This window comes from Mytilus galloprovincialis, chromosome 3, assembly GCF_965363235.1.
Source record: "Mytilus galloprovincialis chromosome 3, xbMytGall1.hap1.1, whole genome shotgun sequence".
Lineage (NCBI taxonomy): Eukaryota > Metazoa > Mollusca > Bivalvia > Mytilida > Mytilidae > Mytilus > Mytilus galloprovincialis.
This window is the reverse complement of record NC_134840.1, coordinates 2476708-2504190: the sequence shown is the minus strand read 5'-3', so window position 1 is coordinate 2504190 and position 27483 is coordinate 2476708. Positions and strand designations below refer to the sequence as shown.

At 31.4% G+C, this 27483-nt stretch overlaps 1 protein-coding gene across 11 annotated transcripts in view; it reads left to right on the top strand.

Annotated features, from left to right (window-relative positions):
* LOC143066935 (serine/threonine-protein kinase mig-15-like) overlaps positions 1–22804 on the top strand; it is an 85694-nt gene extending 62890 nt beyond the window's left edge. For 7 of the 11 annotated variants that reach the window (XM_076239798.1, XM_076239795.1, XM_076239802.1 and 4 more), the window contains 14 exons: positions 9331–9457; positions 9729–9868; positions 11067–11304; positions 11711–11776; positions 12190–12335; positions 12764–12827; positions 13348–13448; positions 14244–14393; positions 16360–16416; positions 17500–17578; positions 18939–19019; positions 19683–19822; positions 20545–21573; positions 21613–22804. In XM_076239798.1, the coding sequence (XP_076095913.1) occupies positions 9331–9457; positions 9729–9868; positions 11067–11304; positions 11711–11776; positions 12190–12335; positions 12764–12827; positions 13348–13448; positions 14244–14393; positions 16360–16416; positions 17500–17578; positions 18939–19019; positions 19683–19822; positions 20545–20628 (1473 nt within the window). In that variant the 3' untranslated portion in view covers positions 20629–21573; positions 21613–22804. Of the gene's footprint in view, positions 1–9330; positions 9458–9728; positions 9869–11066; positions 11305–11710; positions 11777–12189; positions 12336–12763; positions 12828–13347; positions 13449–14243; positions 14394–16359; positions 16417–17499; positions 17579–18938; positions 19020–19682; positions 19823–20544 lie in introns of all 11 variants that reach the window. The other 4 variants (XM_076239797.1, XM_076239805.1, XM_076239796.1 and 1 more) reach the window with 3 other exon arrangements.
* The last annotated feature ends 4679 nt before the right edge of the window (positions 22805–27483 follow it).

The window sequence follows — 27483 nt, the reverse complement described above, 5'->3', positions numbered from 1 at the left end:
GAATATTTTTTTATTGTTAATTACTTCTAATAAAACGGTAATTACATGTCAAAATCATGGGATCTCTCCCCCACATTTACGGGATTGTAAAGTTTAGTTAATTGAGGAGGAAAATTTGATACTTCATTGTATGTTGACACTAAATAGAAGTTTTGTGAGGTTAAGGTAGTAAAAATAAGGGTACATTTGTTGGGTCAGAATAATTAGAATATGTTACTTGTAGAAATTAGTTTCTTGTAATGTTGGAACTCTCAAATATAAATACTGGTACCAATTTTGAGATCCTCAATTTCTGTATTGTCCTTGTAATATCTAACCATCCATTTCTAATTATGGTTTTGTCTGTCAGTTTCTATGCTGTTTCTTGTAAAAGTTATTGGTCAGAAAATAAAAAAGTAATTTATAATAAAAATAAATTTGACATTTTTTTCAATGAATCATGCATTGAAAGATTGATGTCATTATTTGATTGGGTTGTGAAATAGGAAATGAACCAATCACAAAGTTCTATAACCCAATCAGACGGAAGTCATTTCTCAAAAAAACATTGAATTGATGAAGATTAAGATAACAGTAATGTTTATTTGGTTTAGGGAATGAATCTGTCAGTCTGCCGAGATTTTCATATAATTACTTTTAGGGAAATTTAATGGATGATTCTTTTACAACAGCAATCAAGTATGAAATATTTGAAGCTAGCAATCTTGAAACCTTGTATGGTAGTGTGGTTTTGGTAGCAATACTTTGTACATGTTAGTAAATCAGAATATTCTGGTGAATTCAGCCTTTTGTACTTAACTATTGGCTGTATTTGGAATCTCTTTTATGCATATTAGCATAATACAATACAATACTTCCTAAATGGCAACTGCTCTATGGTGAAAAATAATAATATAATTCTCCCTGTCCCTGAAATTAGATTATAATCTAATGTCAATGTGACCTTATTATACAGAAATTATGGTCATCATCAGACCTGGAATTGTATAATTTTCTCATTATTTCCACTTAAAGTTCTGGTGTAGAAATTTTGATAAATGTTACAAATATTCAAAATGACCAGTTTGATATAAAGTTTGATTTCCTTGTATAAATTTGATGATTTCTGCTTTTAGAATCATAGATTTTGTGTTCCTCACAAAGAGAGGTAGTGTTGACATTGCCATTAACTGTGTACATATTACATTTAGATCAGGTAGGGGTTTCTTTTGACATTGAAGCTTTATAAATCAATGTTGGAGATTTCAGATTGAAAATGAGATTGTTCCTGAAGTAGATTATGGTTTGTTTGTCCTGTTTAAAATACCAAGCAAACATAAACCCTCATTTCTGGTAAAATAAGTAGGGTTTTCTTATTGTTTTTCAACAATTGACAAAAGGACTAAATTTCACGTACATAATGCTAATTCAGTGATCTGACTTTTCTTTCAATTTGACAGAACCACATATTCAATTATTTGGCCTTATTTTGCTCTAATCAATTTTTTATTACCTAGTGAAAAAGTAATTTTACAGTAAGATTAATAAGAGATTTTATGTTGTCCAAGTCTGTCCACCATATGCTGTATATTTACATGATCATTAATTGTACCTATGAACCCATTGCTGAATGTGACATGGTTTTTATGAGATTAACTTTGTAATCATCAGGTTAGCCTGAACATTGTCAGTATAATAGTTCCATAGTCTGAATGAGACAATTTTTTCCTGTGTATCTCATTGACAAGTATAATCCTAAATATGTCTGAATGGCTGTGATCCCTCTACTTATTGTTGATGTCTTTGTACTGTAACAAAATTAATGGATAGTTTCTTTCATTCACTGTTTAGACTACATTTGAACAGTTATAAAAAAGTTTGAGATGTTTATAGTAGATAACCTATAGACTTGTATACTTTTACATGGCTGTATTGATGGTGGTATCGTAACATCTAAATTTAGAATTTGTATTGTTGAATAACGAATAATTGTTGATAGATAATATCTCATCAGACAATTTTTTTCTTTCTAGTTTTAGTATCTAAATCTTTTTAATTGAATTTCACTTGATATGTAGCACAAGGATATTTGTTTACATAAAAGTTTACTAGATTTACAAGATTCCCTGTATGATGGAGATAAATACTGCCTTAATAGTGAATAATATGAGAATTGATTATTGGGTAGGAAATACCAATCTGTGGGCAACAATCTAATAATTATCGTTAGTTTATTGATCCAGTTAATTACAAATGTTGTAGTTTAACATTAACAAATCTAGCTTTTTATCCTGATTAAAAGGATATAGATTTATATTATCTGTGTATTGGTTTCTGCCTGGGAAAATTGGAAATTTTGATGTTTTCTAAGAAATATGAGTTTTAAATCTATAATTTGAGAACAAATTAGCATTTCTCTTCTGTATTTAACAGTTTCCCAGTTGGAAATAAATGCAGATTTATGTATTTATCAATTTTATTGGAAAAGTGATTGAAGTCCTGTTTTTGGCTTTAGATGAGATTGAAGCATAGGGAGAAGCATTACATGCATGGACAAAGTTGTCTATCTATTTCAGTATCTAGTCCTGTTTTTGGCTTTAGATGAGATTGAAGCATAGGGAGAAGAATTACATGCATGGACAAAGTTGTCTATCTATTTCAGTATCTAGCTGTAAAGATATAATGATGAATAATTTTACTTGTGTGAGGTCTTCAGTACCCTTCTTACAATATAATTTTTGACTTATGAGTTCTTCAATCATTATTATAACAACCAGTATGAATTGAGTCTTTGTAAGACGTGTCAGATGACACTCAGGACACTCAGCTGTTAGAATGATGTACTTTTTCACTGTCTTTTTATTCCTTTATTTCTTGTGAGATAATTATAACATTGTGATATCCTATCATGATATATTACTGGGGATCACTTTCAATGAAACCTGATCACACTTAAACATTGAGTATATAGTACCACTTTCTCTAATATCTACAGTGAAGCTCTAAAACTTGTCAGAATGGTTAACATATTACTGGAAACAGATAACACACCTTCTCCTCAGGTGTCAGAACAGGTGAGACAAGGTGAGATTAGGAACACCTCTCTCCCCGTAGGAAGATTCAGATGGCTAATCTGGCTTTTTACATCTATATGGATTGTATCAAACAATTGAAATGTGCTGTTAAATTCAAGCAAAAGCATGTTTATGAAGGAGGTCATTATTCGAGAACTTGAAAATTAGTTACTGTTAACAAAATTTTGATAGCAAACATTTTCTTCCTCTAAAAAGTGAGTTGATATGAGATAATCTAAGTGTTATGGGATAACATTTATACGGTATGTATCTGAGGCAGCAGTAGGAGGTAGATATGGTAATCTAGAGTGATGATAGAGAGTAGATAATAACTACAGGAGCTAACTTGATAACATGATCTTTCTATATGAGCTAACTTGATAACATGATTATTCTTTATATCATGGTTCATGGCAGGAGTTACTGTACAAAAGAAGAGATTTATGTTTTATTAAATTAATTAGATTCAAATATGAATTAAAATATGTAATTGTCATGGAGAAAGCCACCAAACAACTTTTTGAAGCCTAAAAACACACACAAAAAAAACCAAGTATTTCATATGAAGGACATAAGTTGAGTATTATTTCCCTAGTATTTCCAAAAACCTACTTTATTTTTGCTCTTAGTCCTTCCTCGACCACTTTGTAGCAATTTAACTTCATGATTTTCAAATTCACTTTATGTAGATACATATGCAAAAAAAAAAAAAAAAATGAAAAGTCACGAAAAAAACTCTCAGGGAAATTAGTTGGTATTTACCAAGGGGTCAGGATAAGTTTACATAAAAGTTCAATAATTTAGTTGATTGTAACAGTTCTAGTGATTTTATGATTTGTTCTATGTCAGGTGGTCACAAAATATATTTGCTGTACTCTTAAAATAGTACTATATAATATATTGGCTATGGATTGGATGTGTAGATGTATAGGACAGGATCTCAACTGTAAGATTTACTAGGTTGATTTATTAAATCTTAACAATTATTTATGGTTTAATTATGATAAGAATTATAACTCAGTTGATGTTTGACTATAAATTAGGTGGTGGATGAAAGCAGATATTCCTATTTCCTTTTGTATAGTTTAAGATGTGATTTTCAGTTAGATCAACACAATTGTGTTAATTATTTTCATGCCTGTAGCAGATTTGTCAAACTGAAATGTTTGTTTGGATTATGAAAATCATAGCTATTTATCATACTGACTTATTTATAAAGAAAACTAATGAAGCATAAGATCTGGTTGATACCACATCCAGCTATAAAATTACACAGTTTGTTTTTCTTCTACTTAAGAAAATAAATGAGTTCCCATGCAGAATTACATTTTGCCAGTTATTTTTCCACATGAAATAGCAAACTGATCTTTATGAGGTATGGTAAATATGTGTAAAGATCAAGTTTTGAAGTGGTCAGCTGTCAGTGGTCATTTTGGCTGATTGACCACTGTAAAAACAACCTGCAGTGAAAGTTCACATAAATTACTGAGAGTTTAAGTGGTCATTAGCTTATTTGAAAAGTTTGCTTAGTCCAGAAGTTATTGTTAATATCAAGAATAGTTCTATTAAAACTGAACAATGTGGACAAAGGTACAGTATAGTAGTCCAGAATGCTTTACTGGACCAAATATAAAATAAGAAGATGTGGTGCTAATGAGATAACTCTCCACAAGAGACCAAATGGCAGAAATTAGCAAACATAGGTCATCATATTATTTATTTCTCAAAGCTTTTGGAACCACTCAGACATGTAAAAAAATTATCTGATCCCTTAATGTTGGACTCCAGGAGATGATATTTCCTAAAACTTGACCTCTTGAGATTATATTTCTTGAATGTTGACCCTTTTGACCATCAATGATTAACTTCCTGTAGAATATTTTTGTTTTAAGTGTGATGTTTCTTTTCCCACAAGAAGATAGATCTTGATATAATATATGAATATAAGTGAATGTATAAGTAGCTATCTAACTGTAAAAGGTTATTGTCATTGTCAGTTGTGTTGGTTATGAAGTTTTAAAGTAAAAGGATTGTTAATATTGGCCTTTACTGCCGACTGTGTATCAGCAGTTAAACATTCTGTCATTGAATGTTTTGAAGACTATCAAATTATTCTTTTGTTTCATTGTACATTTTATAAAGATGAAAGATTATAATTTGTTTTTATTGTTTGTAAGAAAAGCCCACCTCTCCATAACCAATGTGAAAGAAAGTTATATCTATTTTAATTGACCAATGAGATTCATGTAGTGGTCTTAAACAAGCTATCCATGTGTAAGAATTATTCAATTTCTCCTCCGTTATATATATATTTTAAATGCAGTTATAAAGACTATTTAATGATTTTTACAAGGCATACAGATGGAAAAAAATGGAATATGTAATAATCCCGCATTACAAATATTGATGAATGTATACTGAGTTATGTCTAGATAGGAATGAAATACTCTAGTAGGGAATTGCAAATGTCATTTTGTGGCAATGACAGATCTTTTATCTTATAAAACGATGTCCTTTTCTGTCTTTAGGGATTGTCCTATGGTAGAACTTGGTGATCTTTTATGGCTTGGGTGAAAACTGATGCTCTTGGTCGCTCTCAAATATCATCAATTGGTTCACGATAATTGAATTAAGTCAGTTACAAAAAGCAAGTGTTAACTTCTGGCATTGGAAGCAGCTGCTTCTTCAAGTATTGAATGTTCAAAATAATTGGATGTCTGTTAAGCTTTGAAAGGTTACATTTGATTTAGAATTATGGAGCATGGTTGTAATGAGATTTTATTAGGGAGGGAGATTGTACTATATTTTAAACCTTGTGCAGTAGATAAATGATAGAGAATGTTATGTTGTAATCCTTGATCTATATAGTTATCTGAGTGACTTAACTGACCAGAGAATGTTATGTTGTAATCCTAGATCTATATAGTTATCTGAGTGACTTAACTGGCCTCGTTCTTTATATTGTTCTTAACAATGGACACTTTTAAAAACTACTGATAAATAAATGATATTGGTAGTCTAAATTACAATACACAGGCAATGGAAACCAACAAATGGTGAATTAAATCGTTTTTCCATCTACAGGATTGTAATGAAAAGTCCAATATTTACAAATTTTATGGCCTGTTTTGTTGTACTGAAGCTGTTTGAACCTTTGCTTTACTAATAAATAAGATGAATATTAAGTTTTACCAGGCTATGTTCTTAATTTTGCTGTAACTTGGCTACCTGATGACAATTTCTAAGTAGCCTGACTTGCCAAAGACAATTGAAAAGATTGAAAGATTTAACCTTTATTATTGAAATATAACTTACAGGGCCTATTTTAAGAATAAAAAGGAAAGCCTACTTTGGAAAAACCTATCTTTTTATGGATTAGAGTTTTATATGTTGGTTGGCTGATTTGGGTTTCTGTAGTAACTGAATGTTTAACAGTTGATTAAATATTTCCCAGCAGTCATATCAAAAAGCAGTAATAGTTAAAGAAGAAAGTCATCAGAAAGGTCATTTCAGAATAACCCTGGATAAATTGCAGTTGTAGAGGATAATATCTTGATTTTCTTTCTTAATGACAGCTATCTCTAATGATTTGTCAAAGTCTTGATGACTTAGGAATCTGACTCATACATCCCTCTGTAAACTGTTGATGAAAGGAATTACAGACAAGTGCTCTTTACCCTCCAACAGAGATCCTCCATTGGCATGCGGAAGCCAACCCTATTGATTCAAACTTTCATTAAATACAACTGTTATGGTTATCAATCTAACCAACACACTTTGATGGTTATGAAATCATATAATTATTTTTAAGTTTTTTTCCAGACAGGTTAGTGAGATTTCTGATGATGAAATGAACAGCGTGTGTCTGTCGTGTGTAATTATAAAATGTCAGCTTGCTAACTAGTTTTGAAATTAAATTTTAAAAAGTTTAGTGTTTAGGTCTGTAAACCATATGTTAACTTTAAAGAGGTAGACAGTCAGTTTATGTATTTTTTTACTTAGTTAAGTGGAAAAGAAATTAATAAAATTGTAAAGTTAAATTAACAATTTCCCAACATGCATCTGTAATATTCTATACTATAGTCATTTTCAGAGACAGTGCATTGAAAATAGTAGATAAAATGGAAGAACATTGAAAGAGTAAATAAGTTGTGAACTTTGGCCCACATGACCCTGAAATTGATTTTTTTGTAATTTCTCCAGAAATCAAAGTATATAACTGGGATTATATTATAGATTAAAACATTGCTCTGGATAGAAGATTTTTCTCTGGATAGGTAACATACATCCATGAAAAGACAAAATGTTGGCCATTTTACTAAAGTTTAGTCCTATTTAAACTCATTTAGTCTTTTAATGAAATCAGTAGTTGTTATTATGATGCTGCATGCAGATAATTTTGAGACAAAATCCTATTAAGTAAAACCAATATTTATTTTCTCTAAAAAGTGAATTCTCATTTTTTGATATGATCAGTAAAGACGACTAATGAAATTGGAGAAATAATGGAAAGTGGAGGATTTGTTCCTCAGATTGATACAATCTATGTTTGTCACATCGGCACTTCCCCGTCACTTACAACAAATTTCTGGCGTAATACAATTGATAGGTTTGTTAATCAAAGATGTGAATCCATTACAAGTTGACAAGAGTTTCTGATTCTCCAAAAGATTCTTCGAGAATTATTTAATATCACATCACGTTAGGCATGGTCATTCATGTCTCAGATCCAATTTTACCGACAAAATTGGATTATACGTATTGGTAATCATAGAGATAGAAGTAAAGATTTCCCTATGGAGTTACTCTGGTTTGAGTAAATTCTACTTGTGTTCACTTTTATGTGAATTGTCAAATAATTATATAAGGGTTTTATAATTAAATCTTTAAAATAAAAATGACTAATTCATGTTTTTATCTTTTGAAATTAAATTAGTCCAACTAAGAATGATTTGCTGAAAGAAATCGTGACATGAATAATTGAAATACCACAGACATTTTTAAGAGTTTTTGTATTGATTTTGTAAAAAAAGAAATGTGTTCATAAGAGTAGATCCTCAGGAAAAACTGTTAATACTTGATGTTTATGTGTCCTAATGGACAAAAGTATCAAACATAGATGACATAGGGGTATTCTATTTATATAAACATATTGACACTTAATATAATGTCTTTTGGTTGGTCAAACTACCAAATCTTTCCAATTTTACTATTAATGATACATGTAACAGTATTGAGAAATATTCTCTGTCACTCCAATTTCATATCTAACTATTGTTTCACAAATTTAATTACTGCGGCTTTGTTTATTTTCGTGGATTGCGGAAAACTCCTGTGTGGTGCTTTGAACCTCACAAAGGTTAAATATTATTAGACACTGAATGATAAAATCTGCTTAGAATTGGGAAAAATAAAGCCTGTACCTGAGATAATTATTATACCTACTGACATAGTTGAATTATCCCTTTAAAATTGAATCTGAAGTAGAGCACTTCTCAATTGGATGGCAGTTACTCTGGTCAAAAATTAACCACTCAAAACAGAAAGGCATAAAATATAAGTAAAGTTGGTAGGGATAAAACATTTCTCAATGATACCTTAATGACAAGATACATAACAAAACGCCATCAATAACTGCCTATTAACATGATGTTGTATAGTTTATCTATTGGTGTTTTATGTGTTCTCAAGCAGTCTTGCTATAGTTGTCTAACAAAATGTAGGAAAACTACAGGAATCTTCAGTTCATAAAAAATGGTTTGACTTGGGTAATTGAGATAACTGTATCATGGCTGAAAAAAAAAAAAATCAGATGTTTAAAAGAAAGGTTATTTAGAGAAGGATTCTGAGGGTATCACTCTTGAATTTTAAACAATGTGCATTACTATTAAGTTTTGTGGTTTTTTTTATTCCCCCACTGTCACTGAAAGGGGCATTAAGTGTTACCCTTGTTTGTCCGTACATACATCCCATAATTGGTTTCTGTTCTCTAAATAAAGTTTGCCTCGACGTAATGTTATGAAACTTAAACACTTGTATGCTTATTACCACAAAACACAGATCAAGTGGTATTTTGGTGACGTCACTTTTATTGTACTGGAGTTATGCAAGCAGGGGACTCATCTGTGTACCATGGACACATATCTCCATTTATTTTTTATCCATTTCATGCTCCCTTGTTACTAATGTTTAGCCTTTGTTGTCTTTACACCATTGAAATCTCCATTTAGCTTATACATTATTGTATTAACTATCATGTACCTATTGTTTATTTCAGAATAAGTCTGACACAGCTTTTGTAGAACAGCAACATGAAAGAAATAGAAAGAGTGAAGCTGTCCAGAGATCAAAGCCACCACTTGCCAAAACATCATCCAATTCTTCTGCACCAGGTGCAATTAGTGGTATGTATTTAGTTAGGTTTTAGTGATCTATGTATTCAAGTGATAAAAAACCAAGTCCTTGAGAAACAAGGGCCTGTAGCCATCAAGTGAATTAAGGCAACATACAAATAAAAAAAACATTCCATTTCTAAAAGAAACAACTAGGAGCTGTAGTCATGTGACAAATACAAAAGCAAAACAACAACAAAGTCAAGCATGTCAGATGAATTTGTATAATTACTAGATGACAGGCTATTACAATTAAACTTTAATGTAAAATGAATATTTTTAGCTTTCCAGTCCCCACGGCATAGTGCTAGCAGCGGAGCATTACCAGACTTACTGCCACCTCACACACCACCACAGTCACGATCCCCACCCACACCACAGAGACCACAAGACAAATCCAGTTCAGATGAGGTAAGCATTAAGGTGAGAAAAACAAGGTGGAAATAAACATAGTCTCATTGGCACTCGTACCACATCTTCTCATATATAGTTACACCTTATAGTTCAAACCTTCAAGAAATGATGACATCCTCTTCTAAATAGTGTCTGTTATTTGATATATAAATGACAGACCTATGTAATTATAAGATTCTCCACCAGAGACCAAATGGCATAGAAGGTAACATCTGTAGGTCACAGTATGGCTTTCAACAATGAGCAAAACCAATACTGCATAGTATGCTGTTAAAGGCCCTGAAATGATAAATGTTAAACAATTCAAACAAGAAAACTAATGGCCTAATTAATGTACAAAGCAAATGAACGAATAAGGATATACAGCAACAGTTCACAACCACTGAATTGCAGGTTATTAAATATTGCAGGTTATTTCTAATTTATGAGAAGGTCCTCTTCTTAATACTATCTGTTAGTTTATAACTAGAGGTCTAGGTAATTATTGTTTCTATGAGAGGAGATCGCTGATAGATGTATTGTTTTAAGTTATGGTGTACTTAGAGACCTACTGACAGATGTTTTGGCTGATTACTTTGTAGAGGCATTCTAGTGAAAGAAAAGATGCAAATTATGATTAAATAGCTGAAAACTATATAATTTGGCAGGATGTGCATTATTAGGTGTCAAAATAATAGTAACTGTTTATAATATGATAAAGAAATAAGGGTTTATTTATGATATGCCATAGAGTAATTGTATTGTCTCACTTTGACTTCAATCTGACTATGATGGAGAGTGTCCTTGTTAAGTACCATTTTACTTTTAGATCCATATAGATGTTACTCTGTATAGTTTGAGAATACAACCTAACATAGCAGCAATTTAAATGTTCCGTGGGGGATATTTATATGACAGGACCAACCCTGAACGAGTAAATCTCAACAAGAAACTTCTTGCTGTTTAAGATTTATTCTCTGACAACTAAAAGACACATTAACAGGACATGATCTAGAGCTATTTGAGTCATACACTGCAACAAACAATCTAACAATAAAATCTCTTTTAATCAATGAAGAATAAAAAAAAAACTTGTGAGTTAATGAAATCTGTAAAAAGAAGTGTCACAATTAATCATGACAGTTATTGATATATATGTAATATAAGTGGATTAGATATTGACCAGTACTCTGAGATGGACATTTTATTTAATTATGTTTCTTTTCAGTATCGACAGGCTGTCAGTCTGTCCAGTCAATCAATACGACACCAGAGATCTTTCTCAGCTTTTGGTTTCGGCGCTGGTGGTTCAACAATTGGTTCACAAGCATCTCGACGAGGTTCATCACAAATCAATGTTAATGTGACGCCCACACAAACAACAACAGAAGCTGTTGGTGATACTCCAGAAATTAGAAAATACAAGAAAAAGTTTACATCAGATATACTGTGTGCTGCATTATGGGGTAAAATTCAAATTCTATTTTGTATTATTTTAAGAAACTTATTCAAAAGTCCAACAAATCATACATTTTTAGATTTCAAGATGCTATTTTCTTGTAAACTGCAGTTCAGAAAAGGAAATTTTCGGTATTATTTAGACAGCATCCCAAAAGCAACAAATATAAAAAGAAAAGAAAAAAAAACATCAAGATATGGATTAGACTGTGTGTTTATACCTCACTATAACTTCATTAGCTTTTTACAAGTATGGTATATGCTGAGCATCCCTACTACCATGATTACTTCATTTTGGAGTTCTTTAAGTTTTAAACTATTTACTGTAAAATTAAACTTTCAGTTAATTATCTTTAATCACTTGACTACCCAAATTATGACGGTTAACATAATGGTCTATGTATTCTATTGTAGGTGTGAACCTGTTAATTGGTACAGAAGCTGGTTTAATGTTGCTGGACAGAAGTGGTCAAGGAAAAGGTAATATTGTCATACTTTTAAAGGTACACCTGTCTGTTCTTGTGATATTACTATGACAGATGGGTGTCATTGATTGATTGATGGCTGCTTAAAACAACCACCATTCTTGAAAATGCTTATCTGTAGATTCATACGAGAGTGCCCTCGTTCTCGAAAGTTTGGTAGTACAAAAACTAGTAATTCCGATCTAAGAAAAAGGAAACATATGTCCTCCTATTTCAATTTTCATTTAAAGTTTTGTATTATTCAAAAGAAACTTTCAACAAGTGTTCTTCTTTGATCCTAAGTCCTTACTTGTATGTTCTTTCAGGCCAGTTCAAAATTTAGAAGTATTAATCTTTTAACAGGATATGACTGGATATATCGTAATCTTAACGTACAGATTCAGAATTAATAGTATCTATCTTTTTCAGTGTACACATTAATTTCCCGAAGACGATTCCAACAGATGGAGGTTTTAGAAGGACAAAATATTCTAGTCACAATCTCCGGGAAGAAAAACAAAATCCGAGTGTTTTATCTTTCGTGGTTAAATAACAAGATATTTAAAAAAGAAGTGGTAAGTTCCCTTATTATCTGACTTATTACAAGATTTATTTTACATGAAGTTTGACATTCCCATGAGTAAAAATATTTGCAACACATGACATGATTGTTGTCAAATGAAAAGGTAGCATGAAAAAGTATGGGAAATATAATTATAAAGCTTTTGGCTGGGGTGATAAGTTCTTGAAATTATTGATTTGGCAATAATCTTTGATACTATTGAGTGGCAAATAGTCTGTAGGATGGAATAGCACAAATATTTCAGTATTTATTATTATAGAAGAAGAAGATGCTTTATTTCCATAAAATGGGCTCATAAGGAGCATGATATATATAAAATATATACTGAGATATATAATAATTCAAATTATCATACTTATAATTAATTGAAATTTTCTTTTACATGTTTGTGTTTAAATATGTTGTTTTTGTTTTCTTTAGAATGAGAAGAGAGCAGGATGGGTCACTGTTGGAGAGTTAGAAGGATGTGTTCATTTTAAAATAGGTAGGTGCAATTACAATTTTGTATTACATGAAGTATAATTGCAAGCAAGGGGAGATAATTTTGTTGAAAATTTTAATTTTGTTTAATTTTGTTATTGAATGTAATAAATGTAATAAATGTCAGTATACTAACATTGTGTTGCTGTAGTAAGTTCCTACAAAACCAAGCAATGGAATTGTGTTGTAGGCTGAGGACAAGTTAAATTAAGTATTCGTCACAAGGTCATTCCCTTTATACTGCAATTCATACAACTATATACCAAATGAAATATTTTGGGTAAAAACCAACAAATTGAAGCATGTTACATAAAAAATCTGTTAACCTGTTTTCAAATAATAAGGGAACATTTTATTAACGTCCCTAGTAAAGAGGTATACATTTGAGACTTTCTCATAAATATTTATATGGTCAATGTAATTTGACTATGCAAATAGCACAGCTAAGTATAAATATTTTGATCTAATATCTAACCTCTCTCCTTTATAGTAGTTTATTATCAAGAGTTTGATTATTTTTTTAGTAAAATATGAGAAGATCAAGTTTTTAGTGATAGCTTTACTGGACAGTATAGAGATTTATGCCTGGGCACCAAAACCTTACCACAAGTTCATGGCATTTAAGGTTTGTCTTATTTAATTTATTAATATATATATAGCTATATGTTGTATAGTCAAAATCTACTTCACCCTACATAGTGACTTCTATACTAAACACACCCTACATAGCGACTTCTATACTAAACACACCCTACATAACAACTTCTATACTTAACACAACCCATGACATCAAATTGATTTCAGTTTTCCTCAAAGAGATTGGGTTTTGTTTAAATTAAATAGTCCTTATAGAAATGAAACATCCAATAGTCATATATTTTCCATCAATTGATTTTTTATAGCACAATGATAAATTTGTCACTAGGTAAAGCATGTGACTTTGTTTTAGATGCTACATTGATTGTGATGATTATATGATTAATTGGAATAACCATGTTGAAATCACAGTACTTTTGTCACAAACGATGTATGTTTTAAACTTGTGTTTGATTATATGATTAACTGGAATAACCATGTTGATATCATGGTAGATTTGTCATGGATCAATAACAATTACCTGTTGATTAATTAGCTCCAGGTGAATCAAATATAAATATTATCTAATAACCGCCCTCTAATAACAATTGACAAATACCTGTGAATCATGTGAATTATAAGTTATTGAATATATATCGACATTGTTTTGTTGATTTATCATATTAGCTATTCTTTACCTTCAGTAAATCAATAATCAATTATTGTCTTTGTACATAATTACTTCCATGAATCCTTTGCATGCATTGATATAATATTTCGTTTTAATTCTAAAGCTAATTGGATGTGAAATCAGTCATTATGAAATCTCTATTTTATCTTTCAGTCATTTACAGACTTAGCTAATAAACCACAGATAGTTGACCTGTTAGTAGAAGAAGGTCAAAGATTAAAGGTCGTATATGGATCAAATTGTGGATTCCATGCAATAGACGTGGATACTACATCAATATACGACTTATACATTCCCTCACACGTAAGTTTATGCCTATCATTGGGAAGGTCTTGATAGCTAACTAATCAAAAGCCATTTGGATGACACCATCTTAGAGTGAATGATTATCTTAGTTAGAATGGAGGAGCATTTCAAAGGTCTAATCTAAATAGCTTTTGATAAAAAATAAAGCCTTCATGACCAGTACATAGGCCACAGAATGTAGACACGCTTTGATATGTATAGTTAGTCATATTTGGATTTGACAAATTTTTTTATCAAAATTTATATGATGAGTTTTGAGTGATCCATTAGACCCTGTTGTGATTCTTTAGACCCTGTTGTGATTATCCGTTAGACCTTGTGATGATCCATTAGACCTTATAGGGATACATTAGACCCTGTAGTTATCCATTAGACCTTGTAGTGATCCTTTAGACCATTGTGTTAAACTTGCGATGATCCTCTCCTTTAGATGAAGTAGTGGTCCTAGACAGTAGTCAGTTTTCGGTTCAGCATTATTATAAGTAGCATGACAGAACTTAGTGTAGGTTATAGTAAAATTACTGTAAAATTTCTTTGATTAATCATTATTGATGATGTCAGATTGGCAATTATGCAGGTTTTTATTACACTTAGATTGAATTGGACAAATTTAGATTGAAGTTAAAAAAAGGCACTTATACTGTTTGAAAGAATTTTAAAAAAAATTCATAACACTTAGTTGTTAGGCCTTCAAGTAAAGTGTTTGGAATTAACTGTTCAAGGAGAGACAACTCTAGAACTATTCTATGTTTCAAAAAACAAAGGTATTATCTGGCCTGTCTACACCATTGTGAAATTTCACTCGGACTCCCTTTATCAACCAGCGAAATCTTTGAAATCCACACAATTTTACATCTAAAATGTGTTAATGTTTTTCATGTCACGTAAGGAAAACTTTGAGATTGGCAAAATTAAACTTTACTATGCTAACTGAAAATGGTGTCTATGTCTTCGTGTCTGGTAATTAGGAAATCCCTTTATTGGTTGGAATGAAACTTATACAAAAATTCAAGTTCACTGTTCAAAAAAAGAAAATAATGGAAAAATGGTTTCTGAATGGTATCCTGGTTTTTTGCCTGCTTGTCTTGAATGAAACTTATACTGATGGAATATATAGGTAAGAGAGGAAAGCCTTTAGATATTTGGATCATAAGGTCAAATTTACTATTTCTAAACATAGTAAACAAACAGTTGAGTTTTGAGATGGTATCCTGGTTTTTGCCTGCTTGTCTTGAATGAAACTTATACTGATGGAATATATAGGTAAGAGAGGAAAGCCTTTAGATATTTGGATCATAAGGTCAAATTTACTATTTCTAAACATAGTAAACAAACAGTTGAGTTTTGAGACGGTATCCTTTTATGAACATATTTATACAGGTGTTAAATTGGCCATTATAGTACATGTTTTATCTTTCCCTTCAATCATTCTAGTATTTTGAACCCTTGAAGTATATATATATATATATATTCTCTCAAAAGATTGCAGTGCTCAACTAAGGGTCACACAGGCATGGCTTTGCAAATTTGATGTCCGATAACAATTGAAAACACTAACAAATGAACATTCTTCAGTTGATTACAAAGACTTAGAAATAGCTTTTATCACTTGCTTATTACACATTTAAAAGCTACTTTGTCAATGCTTATTAAGCCTGATCAGATAAGCTATTAGCACAAGGCATTTTTAAAAAACAATGATGATATAGGTGAAGTTAGCTCTTTTTACTTGACTGAGCCTTTATAACAGACCTCTTTTGTTTCAAACTTTCACACTGGAATATTTTAACATTATCTACACTGGATTTTAATTTTTTTTCAAATAATGATTACATATATATTTCAAGAATTTTGATACAAAATTAAGTTATTACAAATAACTTCTATCACTTTTTTTAGATAGAGCATATAGGTAAATTTGTGAAATCTGAAGTTGAATTTCCAATATTTTGTTTCACTGTAGTTCCGTGGAAATACAGACGCTACCCACCATACAGGGGTATCTTTTTATGTAAACCAGGTAAAACTTTTACCTGCTAATAGAATGGCTACCTGTGTTAGTGACCGTTGGCATTGCTAATAAGGTCTTCTTATATGTAGGCTGTAAAATGATAAAAGACCCACATCAAATTCACTTCTCATATGTTTATGTTTTAGTAATGTCAAATTTCTTTTATTAGCAGTGCCAATTGAATATTTTGAATTAATAATTTGGTGATTTTAAATGCATGGTTTGAAGAAGAAAAAATGGAATATTTATTTTTATTTTTATTTTGTTCATTTTAAAGTTAACAGTGGTTTTACAATTTAAAAACTGATTTCAATATTTTTGCACATTACATATGTTTACATATATTTTTGGGAAGGTTTTCAGTATTTGATTGAAAGTTATTTTATCTCAGAATTCTAATAATAGTTTTGAGTTGTACGAGAATATTGGCCTGCTGCTTTCTGTATAAATGCTGCCCTTGCCCTGTCACATGCTTGATGTATATATTGAGTACACCAGTCCCATTATATGCGGCATCAGATATATATCAATGATGCATGGTATCTAGTCGTTATGCTTGATTTAATTTCACCTTTTATTTTCATTATATATTGTATGGGCTGTTCCTACATGTCACATGATCATGGGTGTCTGTGTATCAGTTGATATGATGTACTGTGGCTTCAGTATTATTTGTTGAATACCAATGTTGATGGATATCATGGGTACTGGTGAACCAAGATATTAAATGTTCTACAAATGACATATTTCATATTATATAGACTTTGGCTAACCCCCAAAATAAAATATCCATGAACATGTCAGCTTTCCTTAATCCAAGAAAATTGGTACCCACTAAAAAATAACTGAATCCACAGTATTTATATTGTATGTAATAAATCTTGTCTACTGCAGCAGTTTCAACTTCATTAAAAGAAAATTTTAAATTCAGAAAATATCTATCCATGAATCTGTGTTTAACTATTCTTTCTAATACTTTGCTATGTAATAATCATTTCATTTGTGAAAATTACAGATTATTTATTGTATTATTAAAGCAGGCAGTTACTAGTATATTGAGAGTTTTCTGACAATGACTGATTTATTTTTCAGACTCAACTTCCTATAACTCCCCACACCATAGTAGTTTTACCCAACTCTAATCAGATGCAGCTTTTACTATGTTACGACAGTAAGTACTTTTATTACAATACTAATCAATAATATTATGTTCTTATTTATTAACTCAACCAAACATAAAACACTTATCTATATAATACAAAACTCGTTTAAATAGCACATCAATAATTGTGACACCCTTGGATAATCAACCTGTAAATTTAATAATTTTATAATTTTTTATTTGGAAAAAAGCCTCTTGCACTTGAAAGCATGAAATTCAACCAATAATGTTTTATATATCCGATCAACTTGACCAATCTATAAAAAAAACTATAAACATGTGTACCTTCAAACACAGCCAACTTGTATTGATATTTGTACAACTTGATAAATATGGTAATATCACAAAAAAACAGAAAAGATCCTTGTCTCATTTGGTTTGTAATTTACAAATCAGTAGGTAAAGGTGAATGAGTCTTTATATTTCTCAATTTCTGATGACTGAGTAAATCTATGCAGAAGTTATCAATAATTAACAACATTTTGTAAAGACTTAGGAGATTATTCTCAATGAGAATGTTCCAGACCGTATGAGTATTTGGACCGTATGCGTACTTTTTCAAAATACGCATAAGGTCGGACTGTACGTGTATGGTCTGATTAACATTAAGAAGTTAGTCAAGTTTATTAGATACAAATGTATATAACAGATCAACAGAACTTATGTCTCAAATTAATATAAAAATTTCAATAGTAATGGAAATAAAAACTTAATATTTTGACTATTTAAAATAATCACGCTTATTTAATCTGTTAATCTCCTGTATTTAGCATGTCAGTAATTCGTTAACTGCATGCAGCCCATTATGCTCATTGAAATTGAAGTTATCCGAAGTAAACATAATGTGGGGAGACAATTGTTATAGAATATTTAGGAACTTTACAAAAAAAGACAAAGGAACATGCATGAACAAATCATGTTAATGTAAAAGAAAATATGACGTTCCTTGTGGTACATTTGTAGCAAGTGTCACCTTGGTCCAGAGTAATAAAATAGGATTCAGATATACAATTAAACAAATATTTAATGTCAATTGTTCGCTTATTCACTTTATTCATCTATTTGTTTTAATAACAATTTGTATTACTAAAAATAAAGATTTTGATAAATGTTTGTTTAAATTTAACCCATATGATCCCAAAACATGTTTGCTCAGCTGGACCGTACGCGTACGCTCCAAATACTCTTATGGTGTGGAACAAGTATATAGTCAATACAAACAACACTATAATTTCCTCTTTCATTTTAAAATGAAATTTAGTTTTTTACAAGTAAATACAGGAATATGGGATGAAAGTATGATTATTATTAGTATAAGATTTTTAACCCTCTTTCTAGATTTGTGTTTACACATGTTGTGTTTTTTCAGATGAAGGAGTATATGTAGATACTGGTGGAAGAATATCGAAGAATGTGATCCTTCAGTGGGGAGAACTACCTACATCTGTTGGTATGTATGGAGGCAGTTGTTAGAGCTATGATATGGCTAATTCATCAGCATTTATGTAGATTTGTAGTCTTTGTCTGCTCTTTGGAAGGGTTGTTGTCTCTTTGACATATTCCCAATTTCATTGTCTTTAACCATCCAAAATAAACATTTTCCAGATGGTAACTTCAGTTTCCCTTGTTTATTTTGAATGAAACTTAAGATAACAGAAGAAAAAGGGAAGGGGGAAGACAATAAGCGTTGGGGTCATCAGGTCAAAGTTCAAGGTACATCTGTAACAGAAATAAGATTTTTTGGGGAAAGGGGAGGTCTGGATGTTAGCTTCAGTTTCTTTTATTGTTGAAAGTGTGAACTAATGAAGAATATTTAAGAGATTCCGTCAAAAAAACCAAATTTGGAAGACATTGAAACTATAAACAGCTTTTTGAAGCAACTGTGATTATATTACATATTATATTTTATAAATTTATACAATATTGATTTTATGATCAGTGGGTCACAGTCCCATTTGCTTAAAATAGGTATTCATAGTTTGAATGTCTTCAAAATTAATGAAATAGCTAAAAAGATGGTTTTACTAAAATCTTTGTCCTACATTTAAAAGGGGAGATCATTCGGTAGCAACACATACATGAGTTATAGGATTTGTTTGTTGTTTTTTTCCAGCCTACATCAGTACTGGTCAGGTAATGGGATGGGGTAACAAAGCAATAGAGATACGAGCAGCTGAAACTGGACATTTGGATGGAGTCTTCATGCATAAAAAGGCACAGAAATTAAAATTCCTATGTGAGAGGAATGATAAAGTAAGTTGTAATAAAATATTCAGTACTCTTCACATAGTTATTTGCCTTCAAATTGTTGATTTTGAAGGAAAACTCATGTTTCTCATTATATCAAAGAACAAGACAAAAGTAAGAAACAAGAATTATCATAAAAAGGAAGATGTGGTATGATAGCCAATGAGACAATTCTTCACAAGAGACCAAATGACTAACACTTTAAGGTGGTACCTAACACTACAGGGAGACAACTCTGTAAAATCAGCTAAATGTTTAAATTACGTTGTATTGTTAAGGGATATTAAGCTTCTTAATGATCAAAATAAGAGTTTGTCGAACTGCTATATAACCAGTGTAATTTTTGTGATAAATTGGTTGGTTCAAATTTTTTTAATTTTTACATTTTTGTCAAAGGGTCAAAGTAAAAACTTTGTCAAAATTTTATGAAAATTAAACGAGCCAGATTAATTTTAGTAAAGGTGTTGGGTACCACCTTAACTGCCTTGAGTGAATAAAAATATTGTATCACACTTGATGCAGTGGTAGAATCTATATGAACAACATGGTAAAAATCAAACTTCAGCTGTAATAAACATGTTACAATTTACATTTGTAATAAACATGTTACAATTTACATTTGTAATAAACCCTGTGATGAGTTTGATAATCAGACAATCTTGTTAGAATCAGTTAAGTAAGCTTTCTCATCTCAAGTTTTTTATCAATTTTATCTTTTTGTATTGCAGGTATTTTTCTCCTCCATGCGATCCGGATCTTCATGTCAGATCTACTTTATGACATTAAGTAAGCCCGGCCTGGCTAATTGGTGATGTCTTATCAGTGTACCATTGCATAATAACCATTGTATCACTGTATCACCATCCTTTGATTCTATTTATGTCTGTTTGGCTGGATGAGGAAATTTACATTTAAATGTTCACAAGCTTTAAAGGACACAATTTAAAGTGAGAATTATTTTCGATCTCATCTTTGTTTGGTGGCATCAGATAGAATTAATGGATTTTGAGGAACATGAACTTTTAATGACCTGACCTTTGAAGAATGGACAAGGAGACAATGAAAGATTAAATTCTTTGCCTTTGTAAAAGGAGAAATAATACAACAAGCATAAGTGCCAAAATTAACTATTTGTAAATATTATACAGTTTTACATAGGCACTCAAAACCACAAAAATGTATATTGTAATATACTATTTTGAATTGTGCATTTTACCAACTTTTGAATGACCATTCAGAAGGCATTACAAATGATGAAACTGCATTGTTAAGAATCAGGTTTAAATGTACTAGATTATTATTTCAAATACTCATTTTTTTTTGCTAGGTTTATGTTTTAATCGATTGCATTAGATCGGTAGGAAATCATGAAAAAAATGCAAGAATCGTATTTATGTCCTGCTTGGTTTTTATAAATCATGCTTATGAAATATCTTATGAAAAATTATAGATCTTCATATTAGTTAAAAAAAAAAATCAGGAAACTTGAGAAAATTCAAAACAATAACAAATGCAGTTCAACATTTTAATTCTATTATGAACTAAGAAATGTTTTCTTTGAAAAGATCAGTTTAGTAGAACTAAAATGATAATCATTTATAAGTACACTGTTAAGAAAAACAATCAGTACATATAAATTACGAGGTCAGGGTATATTATATTGCTTCATAATATACATTATATTTATTGTAGAATGCATTCTGTTTTGTATGTTTCTTTTGATCTCAATTAACTGATGTGCGATTGGATATAATAAGGTCACATGACTTGGCCTCTGTGTGATTGGATATAATAAGGTCACATGACTTAGTCTTTGTTTTCCTATGAATTCAGGTTACCTGCAAGGAATTAATAAAACTTGATAATATTTTGCTCACAATTTTTACAGATAATTAGTGATGTAAACAAACAAAAATATTTAGGAGAAAAAAGGAACAGAAAAATGGATGTATTTTGTATAAAAAAAATGTAAAAATGTCTATAAAACCAGTATTTAATAATATATCACTTCATATTTTTGTAAACATTCTAGTCATATTGTATGCAATACGACCAAATATTTAAAATGAAAATAAACAAATGTTAGCTTTGTTTTTACTTTATACTTCGTGAAAATTAGTTGAATCATTAATGTACAGAAATCTACAAAGGTTTTTATTATAACAAAATGAGGTCATTTGAAAAGATTTCTGGCTCAGTTTATAATTTTTTCTTACCAAATATACTCTGGGTTTATAAAATGTAATATTGAACTGGTTTTATTCAAGCAATTTTATTTATTAAGGGCTGACTAGTTTTACTTGTGTATAATTAGATGAATTTGATTCTGTTAAGCTCAGAAATATTGTTGAAAGTTTTATTTGTAACAGACTGAATGAAAATTTTATGAGGTTTTAATTGTTAAGTGTATTGTATTTTATTAAGATTTTTTGTAGACATCGTTGATAGACTATATAAAGATCTGAGTAACCTTACAGGGGTCAATTGACTTTTAAATTTTTACTGTAAGTGTAGATTTTGTTTTATATCCGTTACAAACTGCTCAATGATGGGAGTGAAATCCCCTTACAATAATCCTGTTCAATCCTCCAGAAACTTCTTCAAAATATCGGTGAATTTTAATTATAAGACTATGTATCCATGGTTGTCAACAGTATTTCATAATTGAAAGAAATATCATTGGCAAAATATCTGTGAAATTGATATGTTCAATTATCTTTGTAAAAACTTCAGTTTTTCATGACAATCTTTTTTTTGTTGTTTATAACCTAGAGTTGGTACTGCCTAACATTTAAAAAGTTACTCTGCCAAAACAATAACATTATACTATGCAATTAAAAAACCCTTAATACTGTTGCCAGACCTATACTTTCTTAAAAGTTTTTTTGTTGTTATTTTATTTCCATTAAAAAATTGACTTACAAAGTCATTGTAGCTCATGCTTATGAGAAAGTGCAATTTTACAAGATAATAAATCTGAGTTTCTTATATGTTTTTCTTGTTATTGAAATATTGTGAATTCCTAACCAATAATCCATGTATCTGAACTACTTAGTGGTCTGTATAGGTGACCACTGTTTACCTTGTAGACAATTCATAAATGTATTATTATCCCCCTGCTCCAATGGAGGCCATATACCTGTTTACTTTTACATTATAAGAATAAGATTCCCGATGGGGAAACTTTCCAACAGAGACAAAATGATGTAGAAGTAAGCAATTGTAGGTCACTGTACAGTCTCCAACAATGAGCAATACCACACAGCAAGCTATAGATGGCCCTGAAATAACAAATGATGTAGAAGTAAGCAATTGTAGGTCACTGTACAGTCTCCAACAATGAGCAATACCACACAGTAATTGTAGGTCACTGTACAGTCTCAACAATGAGCAATACCGCACAGCAATTGTAGGTCACTGTACAGTCTCCAACAATGAGCAATACCACACAGCAATTGTAAGTCACTGTACAGTCTCCAACAATGAGCAATACCACACAGCAATTGTAGGTCACTGTACAGTCTCCAACAATGAGCCATACCACACAGCAATTGTAGGTCACTGTACAGTCTCCAACAATGAGCCATACCACACAGCAATTGTAGGTCACTGTACAGTCTCCAACAATGAGCAATACCACACAGTAATTGCAGGTCACTGTACAGTCTCCAACAATGAGCAATACCGCACAGCAATTGTAGGTCACTGTACAGTCTCCAACAATGAGCCATACCACACAGCAATTGTAGGTCACTGTACAGTCTCCAACAATGAGCAATACCGCACAGCAATTGTAGGTCACTGTACAGTCTCCAACAATGAGCCATACCACACAGTAATTGTAGGTCACTGTACAGTCTCCAACAATGAGCAATACCACACAGCAATTGTAGGTCATTGTACAGTCTCCAACAATGAGCAATACCACACAGCAATTGTAGGCCACTGTACAGTCTCCAACAATGAGCAATACCGCACAGCAATTGTAGGTCACTGTACAGTCTCCAACAATGAGCAATACCACACAGCAATTGTAGGTCATTGTACAGTCTCCAACAATGAGCAATACCACACAGCAATTGTAGGCCACTGTACAGTCTCCAACAATGAGCAATACCGCACAGCAATTGTAGGTCACTGTACAGTCTCCAACAATGAGCAATACCACACAGCAATTGTAGGTCATTGTACAGTCTCCAACAATGAGCAATACCGCACAGCAATTGTAGGTCACTGTACAGTCTCCAACAATGAGCAATACCGCACAGCAATTGTAGGTCATTGTACAGTCTCCAACAATGAGCAATACCGCACAGCAAGCTAAAGGTGACCTTGAAATAACAAATGCAAACAATTCAAACAAGAAAGTTTATGGCCTGATTTATATTAAAAACTATAAATGTAAAATAAACATGATATACAGCTACAAAATATAACAAAATACAAACACTGAAGTACAGACTCTAGACTTGGGACAGACACATTAAGATATCTATATCAAAAAAATACAAACACTGAATAACAGACTCTAGACTTGGGACAAGCACATTAAGATATCTATATCAACAAAATACAAACACTGAATTACAGACTCTAGACTTGGGACAGACACATTAAGATATCTATATCAACAAAATACAAACACTGAATTACAGACTCTAGACTTGGGACAGACACATTAAGATATCTATATCAACAAAATACAAACACTGAATTACAGACTCTAGACTTGGGACAGGCACATTAAGATATCTATATCAACAAAATACAAACACTGAATTACAGACTCTAGACTTGGGACAGGCACATTAAGATATCTATATCAACAAAATACAAACACTGAATTACAGACTCTAGACTTGGGACAGACACATTAAAATATCTATATCAACAAAATACAAACACTGAATAACAGACTCTAGACTTGGGACAGACACATTAAAATATCTATATCAACAAAATACAAACACTGAATAACAGACTCTAGACTTGGGACAGACACATTAAGATATCTATATCAACAAAATACAAACACTGAATAACAGACTCTAGAGTCTAGACTTGGGACAGACACATTAAGATATCTATATCAACAAAATACAAACACTGAATTACAGACTCTAGAGTCTAGACTTGGGACAGACACATTAAGATATCTATATCAACAAAATACAAACACTGAATAACAGACTCTAGACTTGGGACAGACACATTAAGATATCTATATCAACAAAATACAAACACTGAATAACAGACTCTAGACTTGGGACAGGCACATTAAGATATCTATATCAACAAAATACAAACACTGAATAACAGACTCTAGAGTCTAGACTTGGGACAGACACATTCAGATATCTATATCAACAAAATACAAACACTGAATAACAGACTCTAGAGTCTAGACTTGGGACAGACACATTAAGATATCTATATCAACAAAATACAAACACTGAATAACAGACTCTAGACTTGGGACAGACACATTAAGATATCTATATCAACAAAATACAAACACTGAATTACAGACTCTAGAGACTTGGGACAGACACATTAAGATATCTATATCAACAAAATACAAACACTGAATAACAGACTCTAGACTTGGGACAGACACATTAAGATATCTTTATCAACAAAATACAAACACTGAATAACAGACTCTAGACTTGGGACAGGCACATTAAGATATCTATATCAACAAAATACAAACACTGAATAACAGACTCTAGACTTGGGACAGACACATTAAGATATCTATATCAACAAAATACAAACACTGAATAACAGACTCTAGACTTGGGACAGGCACATTAAGATATCTATATCAACAAAATACAAACACTGAATAACAGACTCTAGAGTCTAGACTTGGGACAGACACATTCAGATATCTATATCAACAAAATACAAACACTGAATTACAGACTCTAGACTTGGGACAGGCACATTAAGATATCTATATCAACAAAATACAAACACTGAATAACAGACTCTAGACTTGGGACAGACACATTAAGATATCTATATCAACAAAATACAAACACTGAATAACAGACTCTAGACTTGGGACAGACACATTAAGATATCTATATCAACAAAATACAAACACTGAATTACAGACTCTAGAGACTTGGGACAGACACATTAAGATATCTATATCAACAAAATACAAACACTGAATAACAGACTCTAGACTTGGGACAGGCACATTAAGATATCTATATCAACAAAATACAAACACTGAATAACAGACTCTAGAGTCTAGACTTGGGACAGACACATTCAGATATCTATATCAACAAAATACAAACACTGAATAACAGACTCTAGACTCTAGACTTGGGACAGACACATTAAGATATCTATATCAACAAAATACAAACACTGAATAACAGACTCTAGACTTGGGACAGGCACATTAAGATATCTATATCAACAAAATACAAACACTGAATTACAGACTCTAGAGTCTAGACTTGGGACAGACACATTAAGATATCTATATCAACAAAATACAAACACTGAATAACAGACTCTAGACTTGGGACAGACACATTAAGATATCTATATCAACAAAATACAAACACTGAATAACAGACTCTAGAGACTTGGGACAGACACATTAAGATATCTATATCAACAAAATACAAACACTGAATAACAGACTCTAGACTTGGGACAGGCACATTAAGATATCTACATCAGCAAAATACAAACACTGAATAACAGACTCTAGACTTGGGACAGACACATTAAGATATCTATATCAACAAAATACAAACACTGAATTACAGACTCTAGACGTGGGACAGACACATTAAGATATCTATATCAACAAAATACAAACACTCAATTACAGACTCTAGACTTGGGACAGGCACATTAAGATATCAATATCAACAAAATACAAACACTGAATTACAGACTTTAGACTTGGGACAGACACATTAAGATATCTATATCAACAAAATACAAACACTGAATAACAGACTCTTGACTTGGGACAGGCACATTAAGATATCTATATCAACAAAATACAAACACTGAATAACAGACTCTAGACTTGGGACAGGCACATTAAGATATCTATATCAACAAAATACAAACACTGAATTACAGACTCTAGACTTGGGACAGACACATTAAGATATCTATATCAACAAAATACAAACACTGAATAACAGACTCTAGACTTGGGACAGGCACATTAAGATATCTATATCAACAAAATACAAACACTGAATTACAGACTCTAGACTTGGGACAGGCACATTAAGATATCTATATCAACAAAATACAAACACTGAATAACAGACTCTAGACTTGGGACAGGCACATTAAGATATCTATATCAACAAAATACAAACACTGAATTACAGACTCTAGACTTGGGACAGACACATTAAAATATCTATATCAACAAAATACAAACACTGAATAACAGACTCTAGACTTGGGACAGGCACATTAAGATATCTATATCAACAAAATACAAACACTGAATTACAGACTCTAGACTTGGGACAGGCACATTAAGATATCTATATCAACAAAATACAAACACTGAATAACAGACTCTAGACTTGGGACAGGCACATTAAGATATCTATATCAACAAAATACAAACACTGAATAACAGACTCTAGAGTCTAGACTTGGGACAG